The sequence below is a fragment of the Cydia fagiglandana genome, chromosome 23, assembly GCF_963556715.1.
Source record: "Cydia fagiglandana chromosome 23, ilCydFagi1.1, whole genome shotgun sequence".
Lineage (NCBI taxonomy): Eukaryota > Metazoa > Arthropoda > Insecta > Lepidoptera > Tortricidae > Cydia > Cydia fagiglandana.
Window position 1 is genome coordinate 4,698,634 of NC_085954.1, and position 15,833 is coordinate 4,714,466.

At 37.0% G+C, this 15,833-nt stretch overlaps 3 protein-coding genes and 1 long non-coding RNA gene across 6 annotated transcripts in view; 3 read left to right on the top strand and 1 right to left on the bottom strand.

Annotated features, from left to right (window-relative positions):
* Window positions 1-15,833, top strand: part of LOC134675876 (heterogeneous nuclear ribonucleoprotein L) — a 678,145-nt gene that overhangs the window by 365,800 nt on the left and 296,512 nt on the right. The gene's annotated exons all lie outside the window — the stretch shown is intronic.
* The window catches only part of LOC134675947 (uncharacterized), a 205,412-nt gene that overhangs the window by 60,312 nt on the left and 129,267 nt on the right, over window positions 1-15,833 (bottom strand). The gene's annotated exons all lie outside the window — the stretch shown is intronic.
* LOC134675811 (oxidoreductase UcpA-like) lies at window positions 80-1,271 on the top strand. The gene has a single exon (XM_063534106.1). The coding sequence runs from the start codon at window positions 141-143 to the stop codon at window positions 897-899; it is 759 nt and encodes a 252-aa protein (XP_063390176.1). The 5' UTR covers window positions 80-140; the 3' UTR covers window positions 900-1,271.
* On the top strand, window positions 1,774-3,737 carry LOC134675814 (oxidoreductase UcpA-like). Its single transcript, XM_063534111.1, has one exon. The coding sequence runs from the start codon at window positions 1,894-1,896 to the stop codon at window positions 2,650-2,652; it is 759 nt and encodes a 252-aa protein (XP_063390181.1). The 5' UTR covers window positions 1,774-1,893; the 3' UTR covers window positions 2,653-3,737.

Consider the following 15,833-nt stretch of genomic DNA (forward strand, 5'->3'; position numbering starts at 1 on the left):
CATTTATTGCATTGGACAATACACGTTAACCAAGTATAATTATTGAATCGGTCGTTAAAGAAGAATGTGCTTAGTACTTAGTAACCTTTGCTTAGCAAAAATGCAGTGATACGCGAATTGCGAACTGTGACTGACGCGCCATGGATTTTACCGGAAAAGTTGTCATTATTACTGGTGCCAGTTCTGGCATTGGTGCGGCCTCTGCTAAACTGTTCGCCTCTCACAACGCTCTACTATCCATCGTCGGAAGAAACGAGGAAAGACTACTAGCAACGGCCAAGGCTTGCGAAGAAGCTAAAGGAAATAAGCCTTTATGCATACTCTTGGATCTTACCGAACCTGATAGCTGTGAGAAACTAGTAAGAAAGACTGTGGATACCTTCGGAAAGATTAACGTGTTAGTCAACTGCGCTGGAAAGTTATGCTGTACATCGCTTTTCGATAACTCCATGGAGATTTTCGATGACCTAATCGCGCTTAATCTTCGAGTGCCTTACAATTTGACACAGCAATGTTTACCGCATCTGCTAAAGACGAAGGGCAATATTGTGAACGTGTTCAGTGCGCCTATGCGAGTGCGGCCTGGATTCCTACCAGCTAATATGATTAGAGATGCCTTAGAAAGATTCACGAAGTCAAGTGCTTTAGAATTAGCGGCAGAAGGAGTGAGAATGAACGCAGTAAGGCCAGGCTATACAAGAACGAATTATCTGAGGAATTTGAATGTGGATGATGAAATCATGGATGACACTTATGAGTTGATAGCGGAGTTTTTGCCCACAAGGAAGGTTATAGAGCCTGAGGAGATCGCTAGGATGGTGGTTTTCACCGCCAGTGACACGCTGCCCAATTTGAACTCTGCGCAAATGGTAGTAGACGGTTCCGCTTCGCAGTTTTGATTTGATTTGAAATTGTTTTACACCTAATTACGATGTATAGAGTTGCCGATTTCATCTACTTTTAATCGTGCATACCAAAAACAGATTGATATTTTAATGATTATATGTAATGGTATTCGTAATTTGTACGATTAACCGCTTATTGTTAAACTACAACTCGCTTTTAAAATGTATTTTTAATTACATACGAGGTAATGGAGATTATAGGTAATTGCATTGTTTTGTCATAAATGGCTGGAAACCGGTATTCACTAACTTATGTTGTTATCAGATATGAATAAGGAATTAAGAAATAAATGAAATAACTGAAATAGGTAGACTAGAAATATTTGATGATGAAGATGATTTGAAATGTACAGAGGTCTATATATATATATATATATATATATTATGTATAAAAAATATAAACAATATTTATTTTATTTAAACAGTAACATTTATTTTGTAAATTAAATAAACAACATGCATTCCAAAGATTGTCTGGCCGCTTATTTACCGCAATTTTAACTTTAAATTTATCTTTTGAACAAAGAAGTCTTTTAAATGAAACGTAAAAAAAATATTGTACGTTAGAAGTAGTTAAGAATAATTTGAAACCTTTACTAGGTTTCAAATTATTCTTAAAAAGATAGATAAGGTTTACTTCATAAAATATTCTTTTTACTTCATTTTATTGATATAATTTCATTACATAGACACCTTCTATATTATGTTCTTAGTCACCATTCTGCTTTAGCTTCATGTTTACAGACTGTACAGACACATAAATAAACATAAGGAAAATCCAACAACATATTACTTAAAGTAATCATTCAGAGTTGTTTGTTGCGTCTGCGCGTATTGACAAACTCGTTTAGGTGTGTCGTTGTGATAATAAGTTACATAAATAGACACTACGTAATCGCCGCGATATGGTAAACACAACGTGCTCTCAGTGTCAAACACGAGCCGGCTTGAGACAGACGTGTGTTATAGTGTTTATATAAATGAACCAATGGATTTCACGGGAAAAGTCGTTATAGTGACAGGGGCTAGCTCCGGTATTGGAGCAGTCACCGCAAAAATGTTCGCCGCCCATGGAGCCACTCTCACATTAGTGGGCAGAGACGAAGCGAGACTCCAAGCCGTGGCCAAAGCTTGCCAAGAAGCCAAAGGAATCAAACCGCTACCAGTACAATTAGACTTAACTGCGGTCAACAGTTGCATTGTAGTCGCTCAGAAAACTGTGGAAATTTTCGGACGAATAGACATACTCATCAACTGTGCTGGAAAGATTGGATTAACCTCGCTATTTGACGCAAACATGGTGACTTTTGACGACCTGTTCGCGATCAATCTCCGTGTACCGTACGAGTTAACTCAAAAGTGTTTACCATATTTAGTGAAAACTAAAGGACATATAGTGAACGTGTTCTCAGCTCCTATCCGGGCGCGGCCAGGTTTTGTGACAGGCAGCATGATTGCCGAAGCGCTAGAAAGATTTACAAAGGTCAGCGCAGTAGAACTAGCACCGGAGGGAGTTAAGATGAATGCAGTAAGACCGGGTTTGACTAGAACCAACATATTGAAAAACATAAATATAGATGAAGATGAAGCAAACGATATGTACGAGGCTCTAGCCGGGATGGTGCCAAGCAGACAGATTATAGAGCCAGATGAAGTGGCTAGAATGGTTTTGCTAGCCGCTAGTGATATGTTCCCTAATTTGAATGCAGCTAATCTTGTGGTAGATGGAGGTGCATCTGTGGCGTAAAATAACTTAAGAATCAATTTGTGGTATTATATATTGCTGTGCTTTTGTTTTGAAGAAATTTGATATGAAGTAGGATATTTGTCTGTTGTTGTTGAAAGGTGGTGTCGAGTTCTCGAAGATAGGGTTATTTGGCTGTGACTTTTAATATTTTCGATAACTTTCTAACGGAAAAGTTCCCATCAGAATAATCTTAATAACACTTGTAATAAACCACAAGTACGGTTTGGTAAATCCACGACTGTAGATAATTATCGAACAAATTATTAAAATCTTATCGAAGACAAGATAAGTTATCTTCAAATGTAATAAAGATACTGCAGTTTTAGCCTTTATGGGATAGTCGTTAGTTAACGCGCTAGTAGAATGTTTTTTTTTAATGAACAATTATATTGAAATAATTGTGATTCGTGGTATTTGACTCAGGAATAATATAAGTGACCAATGATTGTTCCTCGACAATAAACCTTCTTGGAAGTTGGAAGAAAGATAAGAGATATTAGTTTGCAATGAAAAAAAAAATTGCATGGTTTTGCTAAAACAGCTGCATATTAATCAAACGAATACAAAGATTGCTGCTCAGAGCATAATATCAATTAGTGAGATAAAGAGGATATATGGAAGTATTTTGTTTATTAAAGATAATCAAGTAACAAGTCGTTGGTACGCGGTATCTGTGTAACTGTACTGAGACTGATTAAGAGTATAGATAGTAAAAACACTAATTGGATACCCACTGTTAGGGATAATACATTATTTTTGCATATACCTAAGTAGTTTTTATTTCTTAAAAATGTTTTTCGTCTTGTTTTATGTGTTGTAGGTATTGTTTTATCATAACAACCTTGCACGTAAATCTTATCTGACCTGTTTGGTTGTTATGTGCGGTTGAACAGGTTTTTTCTACCAGACTAGACTTAGACCAAGATAAGTCTGCAACGATTTAGATAGCGCACGCAGTGCAAGTGTTATTTTAAACGTCAAACTGCTAAGAAATTATGACGTATAAATCTATCTATCGTCTATCGAAATCGTTGCAGACTTTTCTTGGTCTAGCTGTAATAAATATTTCCATGCGAAGATATTTTTATTTCCGCACTTTCGTTGCATTTACGTGTTAATTGTACACCAATTTGCCAATTATATAAATAAAAGATTTATTTTAAACGAAATGTTTTAAATTAAACTAAAGAATAAATATATTCCTTTAGCACTTAATTCATTAATATATGATTTATTTCTTAAAACTAAATGAAATAAAAAAAACAACATGATGAAACTTAATGTTTTACATGTCCTTTTACATATCCTCAATCCTCAATAAGGAGGTACCAAATGTAGTAGAAAGTAGGGTAGTTAGCAATAGTGGTAGCTAAAGTGGCCAAACCATATGTAACCATGTAACCATAGAAATAAGGTACCTACTGATATATTTGGCCAGTTTTCTACGAGGAGTATTTGATGCTGATGTAGGACTAAGAAACTCAGTAAACTTTAATCTAAGTAACTAACTTTTCATGATATACCTACTTTTCATATGACTACATCGCTTGTTTATAGCGTACCATGTTTGGGCCGATTTTAATTCTTTTGTTAATTAAAACCAAAATATTACTTTGCTAATCCGCGTAAAAGATAACGTGCTAGTCAATCAGTGCTAACATAAGTAGTACCTAACATAATTGTAATAAGTGCAGTGTAGTTCTTTTGTTGACTTTTTTCGTCAGAAATTTGGTACATTTGAAGAGTACTTCATTCTGAGTGAAATAAACACGAAATTTTAATCAGGGACACCAAAAATGTATGTAAATTACCATTTACTTAAATGTATGTAAATTCTATACGTATTTGTAACTCAGGGGAAGATTTTTTAGAACATATCGTGAAATTGTGCTTGTATTTAGTCTATCTACCCACCAAATGTTATCAGAAACGGACGGAAAAAACGACAACATCATAAAATTTGGTCCGTTTATACGCGTGTGACCGCATGTGTTATCATTTATCAAACAATACAACAATGCGAATATAACAAATGAACAGTCCTCCAAAGCTGATAGACGTCGAGGATGATGCCACACTGTCCAACAATGAATTGTTTCAAAAAATACAATCCAACAAAATTGAAAAGAAAAACTAAAACGTACAAAAGCGTGCGAATGCGTTGATGAAAAACGAACGGCTTTTGTTTACTATCATCTGAATTGGATACAACTTTTTTTTGCGAATTTATACCTTATATGAATGGCGTAAGATGTATTGTCCTTTGCGGTGGGATTTCTTCACAAAAATGTAACTGCAATCTTATATTTCTGACAGAGATTGGTGATTGTTTATTTTTACATACTTAATATATGGTCTATTTTTGATAATACAATAAAGATATTACTTACAGTCAGCAGCAGAAGTCGCTATACACTCCAGGTGCTCAAAGAGAGGTAAACGTTTAAACTGTCAAAAAGTTGTTGACTGTCATGGTAGCATTTACTTGTGAGCGCTCAACATGTCACAAATATCTTAACAGTCGCTGTTCATTAATTTCTACACTTACAACAAATCATTGATACCTTAGCTGTCAAAAAACCACTGGTATCTAAGCGGTCAACGTGTCAAATATATCTGAACAATATGGAAAAATAGACGTTTAAAGCATACATGTATGGTCGTATATTGAATGAATAATAGCTATGCTAATTTCAGGTAAAGCGTTTTGACAATCATCGAAAGCAGTACAGTCTTGTCATCACATACATCTATCTCACGTTTTGCCCTTCAACCATTGACAGTGGTCTGTCAGTCAACTTACTGCAAACTATTTCTTTTATTGAATAGAATCATCAATACGAATGAGTGACACATAGCGAAAGCTAACTGAAGCCGAATTTAGAGCCAATTGTCAAGGCACGTTGTGGTCTTGTTACTAAGGCGTTTGCTTTTCAAAGCAGAGACCGCGGGTTCAAATCTCAGTCGGACGCACCTAGAAATTACAGCTTTTTTTTTTGGGTTTCATTTCTATTATTAATTTATGGTTTTATATTAATTTCGCATAAGTTTATATGTTTTTTGAAGATATTATGTCACATGTAGCGTATGTACGACTTTCTAACAGGACGTTGTAGGTTTGAACCCGCAGTGGGCGTTCCTTAGATTACTCCTGTGCCGAATGCCATTTGATGTTTACTGCTAGGTTATACTAACAATAAGTTCAAAGATATACAGTATGTATTAGGACGAAAGGCCAAGAAAGAGACCCATTAATGTTTAGATCATACTGGACAACTTTTACTATGGGACCAACCCCGATAACGCGGAAAAATAATTGGAAGTTTTATACATTTTGCTGGTCTGATGTTGAAATTTTCTATGGGAGAGTAATTTTTTTTGGGGGTTTCGGGGTTGGTCCCATAGTAAAAGTTGCTCAGTATGACCTAAACATTAATGGGTCTCTTTCTTGGCCTTTCGGTCTGATACATACTGTATATAACTCCGTATACTCTATCCTCTCTGCTAAGTTGTAAAAACAAAATTCGTCATTCCTCCAACAAAATAAAGAGAGGAGTCATAGTTGGATATGCTTAACACCTTTACTGCCCGTGCTTCTCACTTCCGGGGCCACGGCTAGCCTCTTATTACAAAGCCATAAGGTTTACATGTCAGATTGGGACAGTGAACGTGTTACGTTTCAATTCTATTGTTTTCTCCTTCGTTCTTTGATCGATTCGGAGCATCGTATTTTAGTACTATATAGTATATTTTAGTACAATAAGCGGGCTAAATAAATATATTAACATATAATATGCTCTACGGTTTTGAAGAACGGCTGCCTATGACAGTTAAAATAAAAAACCGATCATTCTCGTAGAACCTACCAAAGAATATATATGTAATACTCAGAACCTACTTATTTATTGTCTAAATTTGACACTTGACGATAAAAAACTTCTTTAAGAAAGGAGGTGTCAATTCGTAGCTGCTACAGTATTTTTTTAAAAGTTAAACTGATAAAACGTTGATGCTTAGTTACCATTGAAATAACAACTGCTTAGCAACTGGTGGCACCCTGGCTGCTGACGTACGTGATTGGCAGTGCGTGTAGGTATTAATGACAGCAGCTTGAATTTGAGTGCTTAGATACCACTGACTTTTTAACCGTTATTGTCATTGTGATTAAATAAGGGTGTATGTGTTAAAGAAAAACTCAGAAGTTAAGATATATGTGACGAACTGAAAGCCTACGCTAAAATGACAACTTAGATGTCCTTATTTTTGTGACGATTGAAGTGTATATGTTTTCTTGGACACCTTGCCCGCTCAGGTATATCTGCTGCTGACTGTACATAATTACACCAAATGAATGTTCCATTAATATTTGTTTATTTTGATTGAATATGTAGGTGTCTAATTCTGGTGTTATGAATCAGCTATTATTTGTTAGCGTTTTGTAAAAGCTTGTTCCATATACATACAATACGACACAAACAAAAATCTAGCTTCAAAGTTGCTCAACATTTATGGATATTGACCAACTTACAAGCTAGATTTCGTTAATATTAATGTAACATGACAACATATTGCATCAGTCTCGTGTAAATGGCATCATGAGAAATAAAAACTATTCAAAACTGCCATATCATCAGTCATGATGACTCGTTAAACCGGATGAGCAAAGTACGGGCTAGAATTGATAAAACCTGAACAGGAAGTCTATGCTATTCTTAGCTTAGACTTGTAAAATAAAACAAACTTAGACTGCATAAAGGCTAACCAGTATTACTTATGAAGTAATTTTAACACTTTGTATATAGGTAGCTATATTTTATTTTCTGGATTTCATCTCTGTAATTTTAACATTCAGAACTTTTTTGATGATAGCAGAGCAATGCTTAAACATCTTTATCGCCCATTGCTCAGCATAGGCCTCTCTTCTAGTACACCACTTGTCCCGGTCCTGTGCTAATCTCATCCAGAAGTGACCCGCAATCTTCTGGATGTCGTCCAGCCAACGAGCCAACGGATGCCAGGCGCTTCTTTCATCCGAAAGCGGCTACCATTCCGTTAACATTTTAGCCCACCTGCCATCACTCTGCCTAGCAACATATCCCGCCCAACTCCATTTTAGTTTGCTTATTCATATCATCATCATCATCAGCAGCAGCCTACTCTCGTCCAATGCTGGAGATAGGCATCTCCTATATTGCACTCGATTGAGCACGATTTGCGGCAACTCAGGTTGTTAAATCAAGTATTTATGTTATGCTTTTATGTTAAATCACTGGTTTTTCCTCTTCACATGACTGTTACTGTTCACCCAGCAAAATCTTTCCAAGCCCCCTCACAAGAACGTTTCAAGCTAAGAATTTTAAAAGCAACTTTTGGTCATTTGCATGAAAATGATGGCATTGTGAGAGTTTTAATGCAAGGAAATGGGGGGCGTTTTGTGCAGAGTGGTGGGAGGTGAGGGGGAGGGGGCTTTACCGTTAGGAACTTAAAAGGAATTCTAAATGAGGAATTATTGTAGATTGCGTAATTATTATTACTGCTTAACGCGTTATCTTTAAAGTTTATTGGATTTTGGGGTGCAGTTGGTTAATTAGGGGAAAAGGAGTTTCAATTTTGTACCCTTGGTTTTTGATTCTAATGAGAAGACTGGATTAATTTAATAAATTTTACTCTAATTGATTTTTCATGTTGGTTTTGTGGTAGATTGCCTACGTAAGATTCTTTTTTCAAAACACTACTTTTGTTGTAGCTTAATAATAATATAATTTGGGCGTTTTCTGAAGAATAAATACCGTTTATCTAGATAATTTATGTTAAATAAATAAATGTATTCCGAAAAAACTGAAACTTTTTATTTCTTTTAACCATTTCCAGTTTTTCAACCCTAATTGATAAATTGTTGCTTTCTATCTGCGCTATTGAAAAGTCAACCTTAAAACGTTACCTCAAAGTTAATTATTCAATATCAATTTCGTAATTATATACGATCTTTATACCGATGTAATTGTCTGAAAAAGTATTGTTTTGTCTCATTTGAAGTTAATGTCGTGGGAGAGGACTACGGCATTCGTTTTACGGATAATTAGGTCCATGATTTATGTTTCGATATAAAATTGCCAGATAAGTGTACATACTGTAAATTAATTACCGAATGGATCGCTAGATGCCTCTATTTAAAATGCAAACTAGCTAACGGTATGTTTTCCAAAAACAATGGAGTCAAACAGTTTCCATGGTCAAGTCAGTAGGTAATCAAAAAATAAAGTAACAGTGATACAGTGAAGTATAGTAGTAAAAGTAACAGTGCTTAGTGATAGGAAAGTGAACTTCAAAGTGCAGTGTTTAAGTGCGGATTTACAACAGCCAGATGCAAACAATTTAAAAAAGGAATATGTTTTTTAAGATTCCTGGTAGGTACCCTATCCTTGACCCTGGGGGATGAAAGTCAAATATAATTTTAATGTATTTCCTCGTTGAAAATTGCATTGAATGGGTAATACAAATGAAGATGTTATAATAAAAAATAGGCCGTATCGCAATCCGAAATACCTGTCCCACTCATCTGCACTCCAACGTCTTTAAGCACTTTAGGCACTCTTCGGCACTTAGGGCACTCTTTGATCGTGGCCAAGGTGCCTGCTGCAAGTGCCACTTGAGGTTTCGTCCCTACAAATCGACGCAATAATATAACGCTAGTAATAAGTATATAACGTTTGACGAGTTCTCGACGGGGAATGATTAAAGGGAATTTGATTGGATGACTTACTTTTTTTGATGTTATTCCTTTCTAGCATGAATTTGTCTATAATTATCTAAGTCTAACAAAAATACAGTCGATATTGAAAACTTGCAGCCGTGGATTATATAATTATTAAAGCAAAGTTTATTTACGTGGATTATATAATTAATAAAGGCCTCCAACCCCCACCCACCTGGGGGAGCACACACCTGCCGCGTATGTGGACGAGGGATCCTCTCCCGCATAGGGCTATACAGCCACGAACACAAGTGTCGTTACCGGGATGCTGCTTAAAACATCTGACACAGATGAAAAGGCCTATTATTATTATATCAAGTGTAATAGGTGTTATTCATTACTACAACAAGTAGTGTTTAACATAAAAGTAATGAACAGTGACTTAATGTTTACAAGCTGTTATATAGTTTCACCTGACCGTTGTCTGTGTTCTGTGTGTAATCAAATCTTGCAAGTTAAATTTGATCCACTTCCCGGTTTCCGATTGAGCTGAAATTTTGCATACATATATAAGTCGCGTGACAATGCAATATTATGGTGTCATCGAGCTGACCTGATGATGGAGACCGGAGGTGGCCATAGGAACTCTGTGATAAAACAACGAAACCTAATTGTGTTTGGGGTTCTTAGAATTGTCTCGATGAGTATTAGTTGCCTGTGGAAAAAAAAGTACCTACTTCATTAACTTTGTCTTTACTTTTAAAAACGTCTCCAAACCCTAAAGTTAGGGTCTCGCTTATTTACAACTATAATTTCGCCTGTAAAGTCGCGCTCATTTTACTAATTTTGATACTAATCACCGATTTAATCGAAGCAGTTAACTCTCCATTAACTAAGCGGCTTCACGCGATAATATCTAAACTAAACTAACCATTAACGTTAACTGCGTGTTCTACCAAATCTGGCCCCTACCACGAGTTTATAGTCACCGCATTATTCATAATTTTCATAAAAGCACTAAAACGGCGCAAGCCCAATGCGGGTTGGGGACTTCACATACACCTTTGAATTTCTTCGCAGATGTATGCAGGTTTCCTCGCGATGTTTTTCTTCGCCGAAAAGCTCCAATTATATTCCGTACATAAGTTCCGAAAACTGATTGGTACAGGCCAGCATTTGAACCCGCGACCTCTGGATTGAAAGTCGGACGTCAGATCAACTCGGCCACCACCGCTTACATAGTTTGGATAACAACCCGTGGTAGAGGTACTACGCGTAAAGCTATATGTTTGTCTGCTTGTCTGGTGGCGGAAACATAAATCCGCTCTTGTGCGGAGGCTCTCAGGGCTGCCTCACACTGGCGATTAGTCGAGCTGCGATTTAAATCGCAATAAATTGTCGAATGGGACGATGACCGTCGTAGAGAGTAAGCACAAGTGAGAAATTTTAATATAATTATGATTATTTTAAACTATATTATAAATATAAATTAAGTTGTATCTGTAAACCTATGACGTTTCTGGTTGATAAAAAGTATTTTTTGTCACTTTTCTATAGTCTGTATCTTTAGGCATTTAAATAAAAGTAAACAAAATCTACCCTCAAATGGCTCCTTAAGTCATTTAAGGGTTTTAAAAACATTACATGATCGAAAAACGTAGGTTAAAGTCAGGTCGTTCAATGACAGATCCATGCGGTTATGTATTTGGTTGGTTAACCAATAAATGTTATAACTACCCGAAAATGTACAAATTATTTGTTTACTTTTATTTAAGTACCTAAATAGTTGAAGGAATTATGTCACTTTCTGATAGGTACTGCCTTATTATAGAAAGAAGTTATCATATCCATAACAACTCCAGATCAAATTCAAATAAAAAATAATTTTATTTGTTTTGTAGTAAAATTGTACAAAGATAAACGCAGCATTGACATGCAATATGAGAGCATGCATTGACATGCAATATTGGTTGAGAAGTCGCAAGCTTAAATATTTAGTGTGCATCAGGGATGTTGCGAATATTCGCATCCGCATCCGCGGAACATCCGCATTATTTTCAACATCCGCATCTGTATCCGCATCCGCATAAAATCGATCCGGAGCATCCGCATGATGCGAATGTCGACCAAGTCGGTAACAGGAACGTATTAGCGGCGGCGCCGGCGGCGTAAGTGCTAGGTAATTTCGTCATTATAAGTATATAATGAAATCGGCTACATCCCGAAAAGTTAGCCAAGTTACTGTTTATTAAATATATAACGCACTTATATCCTTGCTCAAATACTAAACGTTTTGTTTAAAAAAAAAATGCTGTAAATGTAATTATTGACGTTTTTTAAGTACCAAATCTTGACATCCGCATCCGCGGATGTGAGGTTTCTAAATATCCGCACCCGCGGATGTCAAAAAATCTGCATCCGCAACATCCCTGGTGTGCATGTGCCCTTATGGAGGAAACCATTGTGGTCCGCTTGATTAATCTAAGCCGTGTGCGGCAGACCTTATCCAGGTTGTACAGGATGTGTGCCTGCCATGTTTGGGGCGTATCTGTACCTGGAGATATACAGGGTGGTTTGTCAACGTTACATATTCTGCGAGGTATTGTCCTAACAGAATTTGCCTCTATATTCGCTTTCAGCGTATGAGTCTCGGTAGCTCAGTGGGTAGAGCTGTGTCCTGTTTATCAAAAGCCTGTGACTTGTAATACAAGTGGATGTCCCTTTCTAACAAAAGGTGCTAAGGGACTTCCAATTCTACAAGTTACAAGCTTTTGATAAACACTGGTATCACGGATTCGCGAGTCCCAGTCTCGTCCGAAGCAGTGAGTTATTCACTTTTCCTTTATTTCTAAGCGTATTAAACATGGCGACTATTCCTTTTTAATAAATCTGAGATATTTTAATTTTTTAAAACGTCCGAACCCGCCACTGACGCGCTAACTTTTAAACCGGGGAACAAAAGACATCCGAGTTTCAGTAGGAAGTTAACCGGTAAAGCGAGAATTGGACGGGTTAACACGTCCGCTCGAAAGAGTTTAGTGTCTGGATGCTTTAAGTCTTTTATAACTCTGTGAGTTAGTAAAAGTAAGTCCGTGTGTAAAAAAAAGGAAGCTTCAAACTTACGTGCAAAATAGGAAAATATCTGGAATAGGTAGTCTTATAGTCGCACCAAACAAAGTCTGCAGCGGATTTCATAGCCCACGCAGGCACGCAGTGTAAGTGTTATGTATTGTCATAATTTCATAGAAGTTTGACGTTTAAAATGACACTTGTACTGTGTGGGCTATCAAAATCGGTGCAGACTTTTTACGGTCTGACTATAGTAAAACTGTTTCACAACGTCCATTCGAGTATATTTAAAAATTTAGACTAAGATGTAAGTGAGTAAAGGGACAGCTTTTTGATGAAATATTTTGAGTAGGTATGTGACAGTTGAGGCAGTAGGTATTTTTGCGCGATCTCCATGCTGATAACTGGCGGGAGATGGCACAGGATCGAGGCAACTGGCGTGTACTCGTGTCGGAGGCCAAGACTCATTTTGGGTCGCTGCGCCATTAAGTAAGTAAGTATTTTAACTACGAGTATAAGGGCATTTAGACGATGCGAGAACTCGAGTTTCATTGCATTGCGTTATTCGATCGGTCGACTGAATTGATGTAACCTTAATGTTCCGCAATGTAACTTAAATCGTATGCGAGTTCACGCGCCCTCTAAATGAGGACTAACTAAATACAATTATACTTACATAGATATACATATTCGTCGCACCAAGGTGCAAGACGTCGGATACGTCATTAACAAACTTAAAGGGCGAGACATGTTGCCAGCCAGAGTGAAGGCAGGTGGGTCAAAATGTTAACGGAATGGTGGCCGCTTACAGACGAAAGGAGTGCCTGGCGTCCGTTGGCTCGTTGGGTGGACGACATTCGGAAGATTGCGGGTCACATCTGGATGAGATTGTCTCGGGGCCGGGATAAGGGCTCATTTAGACGATGCGAGTACTCGCATGCGAGTTTCATTACATTGCGGTTTTTGATCGGTCGGTTGAATTGGACTTAACCAACAGTCCGCAATGTAGCTAAAATCGCATACGATTTCGCGCGCCGTCTAAATCAGCCTTATGTGGTGTACTCGAAGACAGGCCTATGCTCAGCAGTGGGCGATAAAAGGCGGATACGATGATGATGAAATGTTCTTGGACCTACGCTCGCATAGCAACTGCATATCAAGAGAATAAACAAACCGTAGAGCAGCCGAGCATCTCCGTTCCAAGCGGGTGGCAATCAAAGGGAACCACGGACGTAGGCTCCACTGTGGCTGAGGTAAATCGTAGATGAATGGCGTCTCCTGTATTATAGTTACATGTACAGTCAGCGTCATATAGTAGGTAGCATCGAAAGTATTCCAATAGTTCGGTATACCATATAGTTTGTATGACGTTACCGAACTATTTTAATACTGTACATTTGCCTTAAGAATCCATAATCCATACTGAACGAATTACCTACTGGCCGTGACGAAATCATGTACGGCTTTTTTGTAAGATATTTATGATAAAATAACTAAACTGTTAACTGGATGCTGATACGCAATAATGTGTCAACCATATAACACTTTAAACTCTCGCGTTTTGTACACATATTCAATTACACAAACGGGTCTACCGCGATATAATTTCATTGTTTTTACCTTTAATTCCGACGTTTCAGCTGAGTTGCATCAGCTGTGGTCACGGAAAGACTGACGTCCCAACAAATGTCAACGGAGATATTAATAAAACAACACTAAAATACCCGAAATTAGTTTATAAAAATGAAAGGATGATGATGATGATGAATGAAGTTTAAAGGTAAAAACAATGAAATTATATCGCGGTAGACCCGTTTGTGTAATTGAAAATGTGTCAACCCACATTAATTTTTAAATAAGATGTCAACTCAAAATATTGACGCTTAAAGTTGACATTTTATTGCAAAATGGATGTGGGGTGACTCATTTTTGCTAAACACCATCCAACTGTTGTCCACAGAATTGGCAACTTTTGTTTTATAATCTGAGTAAAACCCATTTGTGTGTCCTGTTGATTGTATGTTCTTTTTTTTGCTTTATATATATTATCTAATTTATTGTTAATTGTTTGTTACAGGTAAGTAGCTGACAATGTGTTTGTTCTTCTGAACAACGTGGTGCGTTATAGAATTATGTTTAAGATACCTAAAATAAATTTAATTTGTTTATGAGAAGACCGTCTATAAGGGAAGACCGTTTACAAGCTCTCTCGTCGCTTTTAATACTTGCGTTTCACGTACTTCACTTATTGTTCCTTTCTGACTGTATCTGAGCGGCGCCAGCGCATGTACACAAATACGAAAGTTCTTGCCGTATGACGCTCTTCCCTGCAATTAATTTCATATGCCGGTTTTCTCCATATTATCCTTAACCCTTTACCGCATACGAAGCCATATATTCCACCCTACTGAAAGCTATTAAAGTTCACATTTTAACAATATTTTCTTATTAAGTACATGCGGTTTAAAACCATGCAGAGCCAATTTAAACCATTTTATTTCGAATTATTTGGAGTCCCATACTCTAACATTTATATAAGGTTTCTTAATTCTAAGACTTTCAACTACAAATAGCAATCACTCTTAACTGTACATTGATGGACCTTATTACAAAAGGCACAAGGACCACCGATGTACAGTTAACAGTGTGGGCGATGGTACCTTCTTATTCTCCTTAAATCTTTATTTTTATTATACCAAACAAGCTAGCAGCGAAGATCACTATCACGTTATCCATTCAACACGTTTCAACGATATTGCGCTACGTTTTCGCCGACACAAAACTTAGTACACCCCATATTTTTCGCTCACGATGCGAGTATCTCTAGTAGAAATATTCTTACCTTATTTTGACCGCTTTGACTATAGCTTGCATTCGACGGTCTAGCGCACATTTTATGATAGAGTATGAGTACTTATATCGCAACCTGAAGTTAATATACACACAGTTTATAGACGGATACATATTACGTAGGTACATCTGTTTCGGTTTTATATATTACGTTAGTAGAAGCTGGTGTTGTGGATTCTCAAGAATTGGTAAAGCTTAACGGCCCGTTTCGAACTTTAAAATACGTCAAATATTACGTCTAGTTACGAAATGGATTAGATATGTTAGTGTTAAAAGTGACATTTTTGTTTGAAGAAACGTCGCTTTTGACACTGACATCGAATCTATATCGTACCTAGACGTAATATTTGACGTATCTTAATCCGTCCGCTCCTCCGCTCCTCCGATGTTGCTTATGTCCAATGGACGACGGTGCTCGTTTGCAATCGCATAAAAACGTACATATTTATAGTTTATCCTGTGTTAGATTTAACGTCACTACCACAGCCTAAAAAATAAAATATCGGTTGTAAACTATATTATTGCCGTTAAAGAAAATGTATCTTTCTTAACTTTATACATTTCCATT

What these genes read in the sequence shown, in the direction of transcription:
- LOC134675811 (XM_063534106.1), top strand. Translation starts at nt 141, where the DNA reads ATGGATTTTACCGGAAAAGTTGTCATTATTACTGGTGCCAGTTCTGGC.
- LOC134675814 (XM_063534111.1), top strand. Translation starts at nt 1,894, where the DNA reads ATGGATTTCACGGGAAAAGTCGTTATAGTGACAGGGGCTAGCTCCGGT.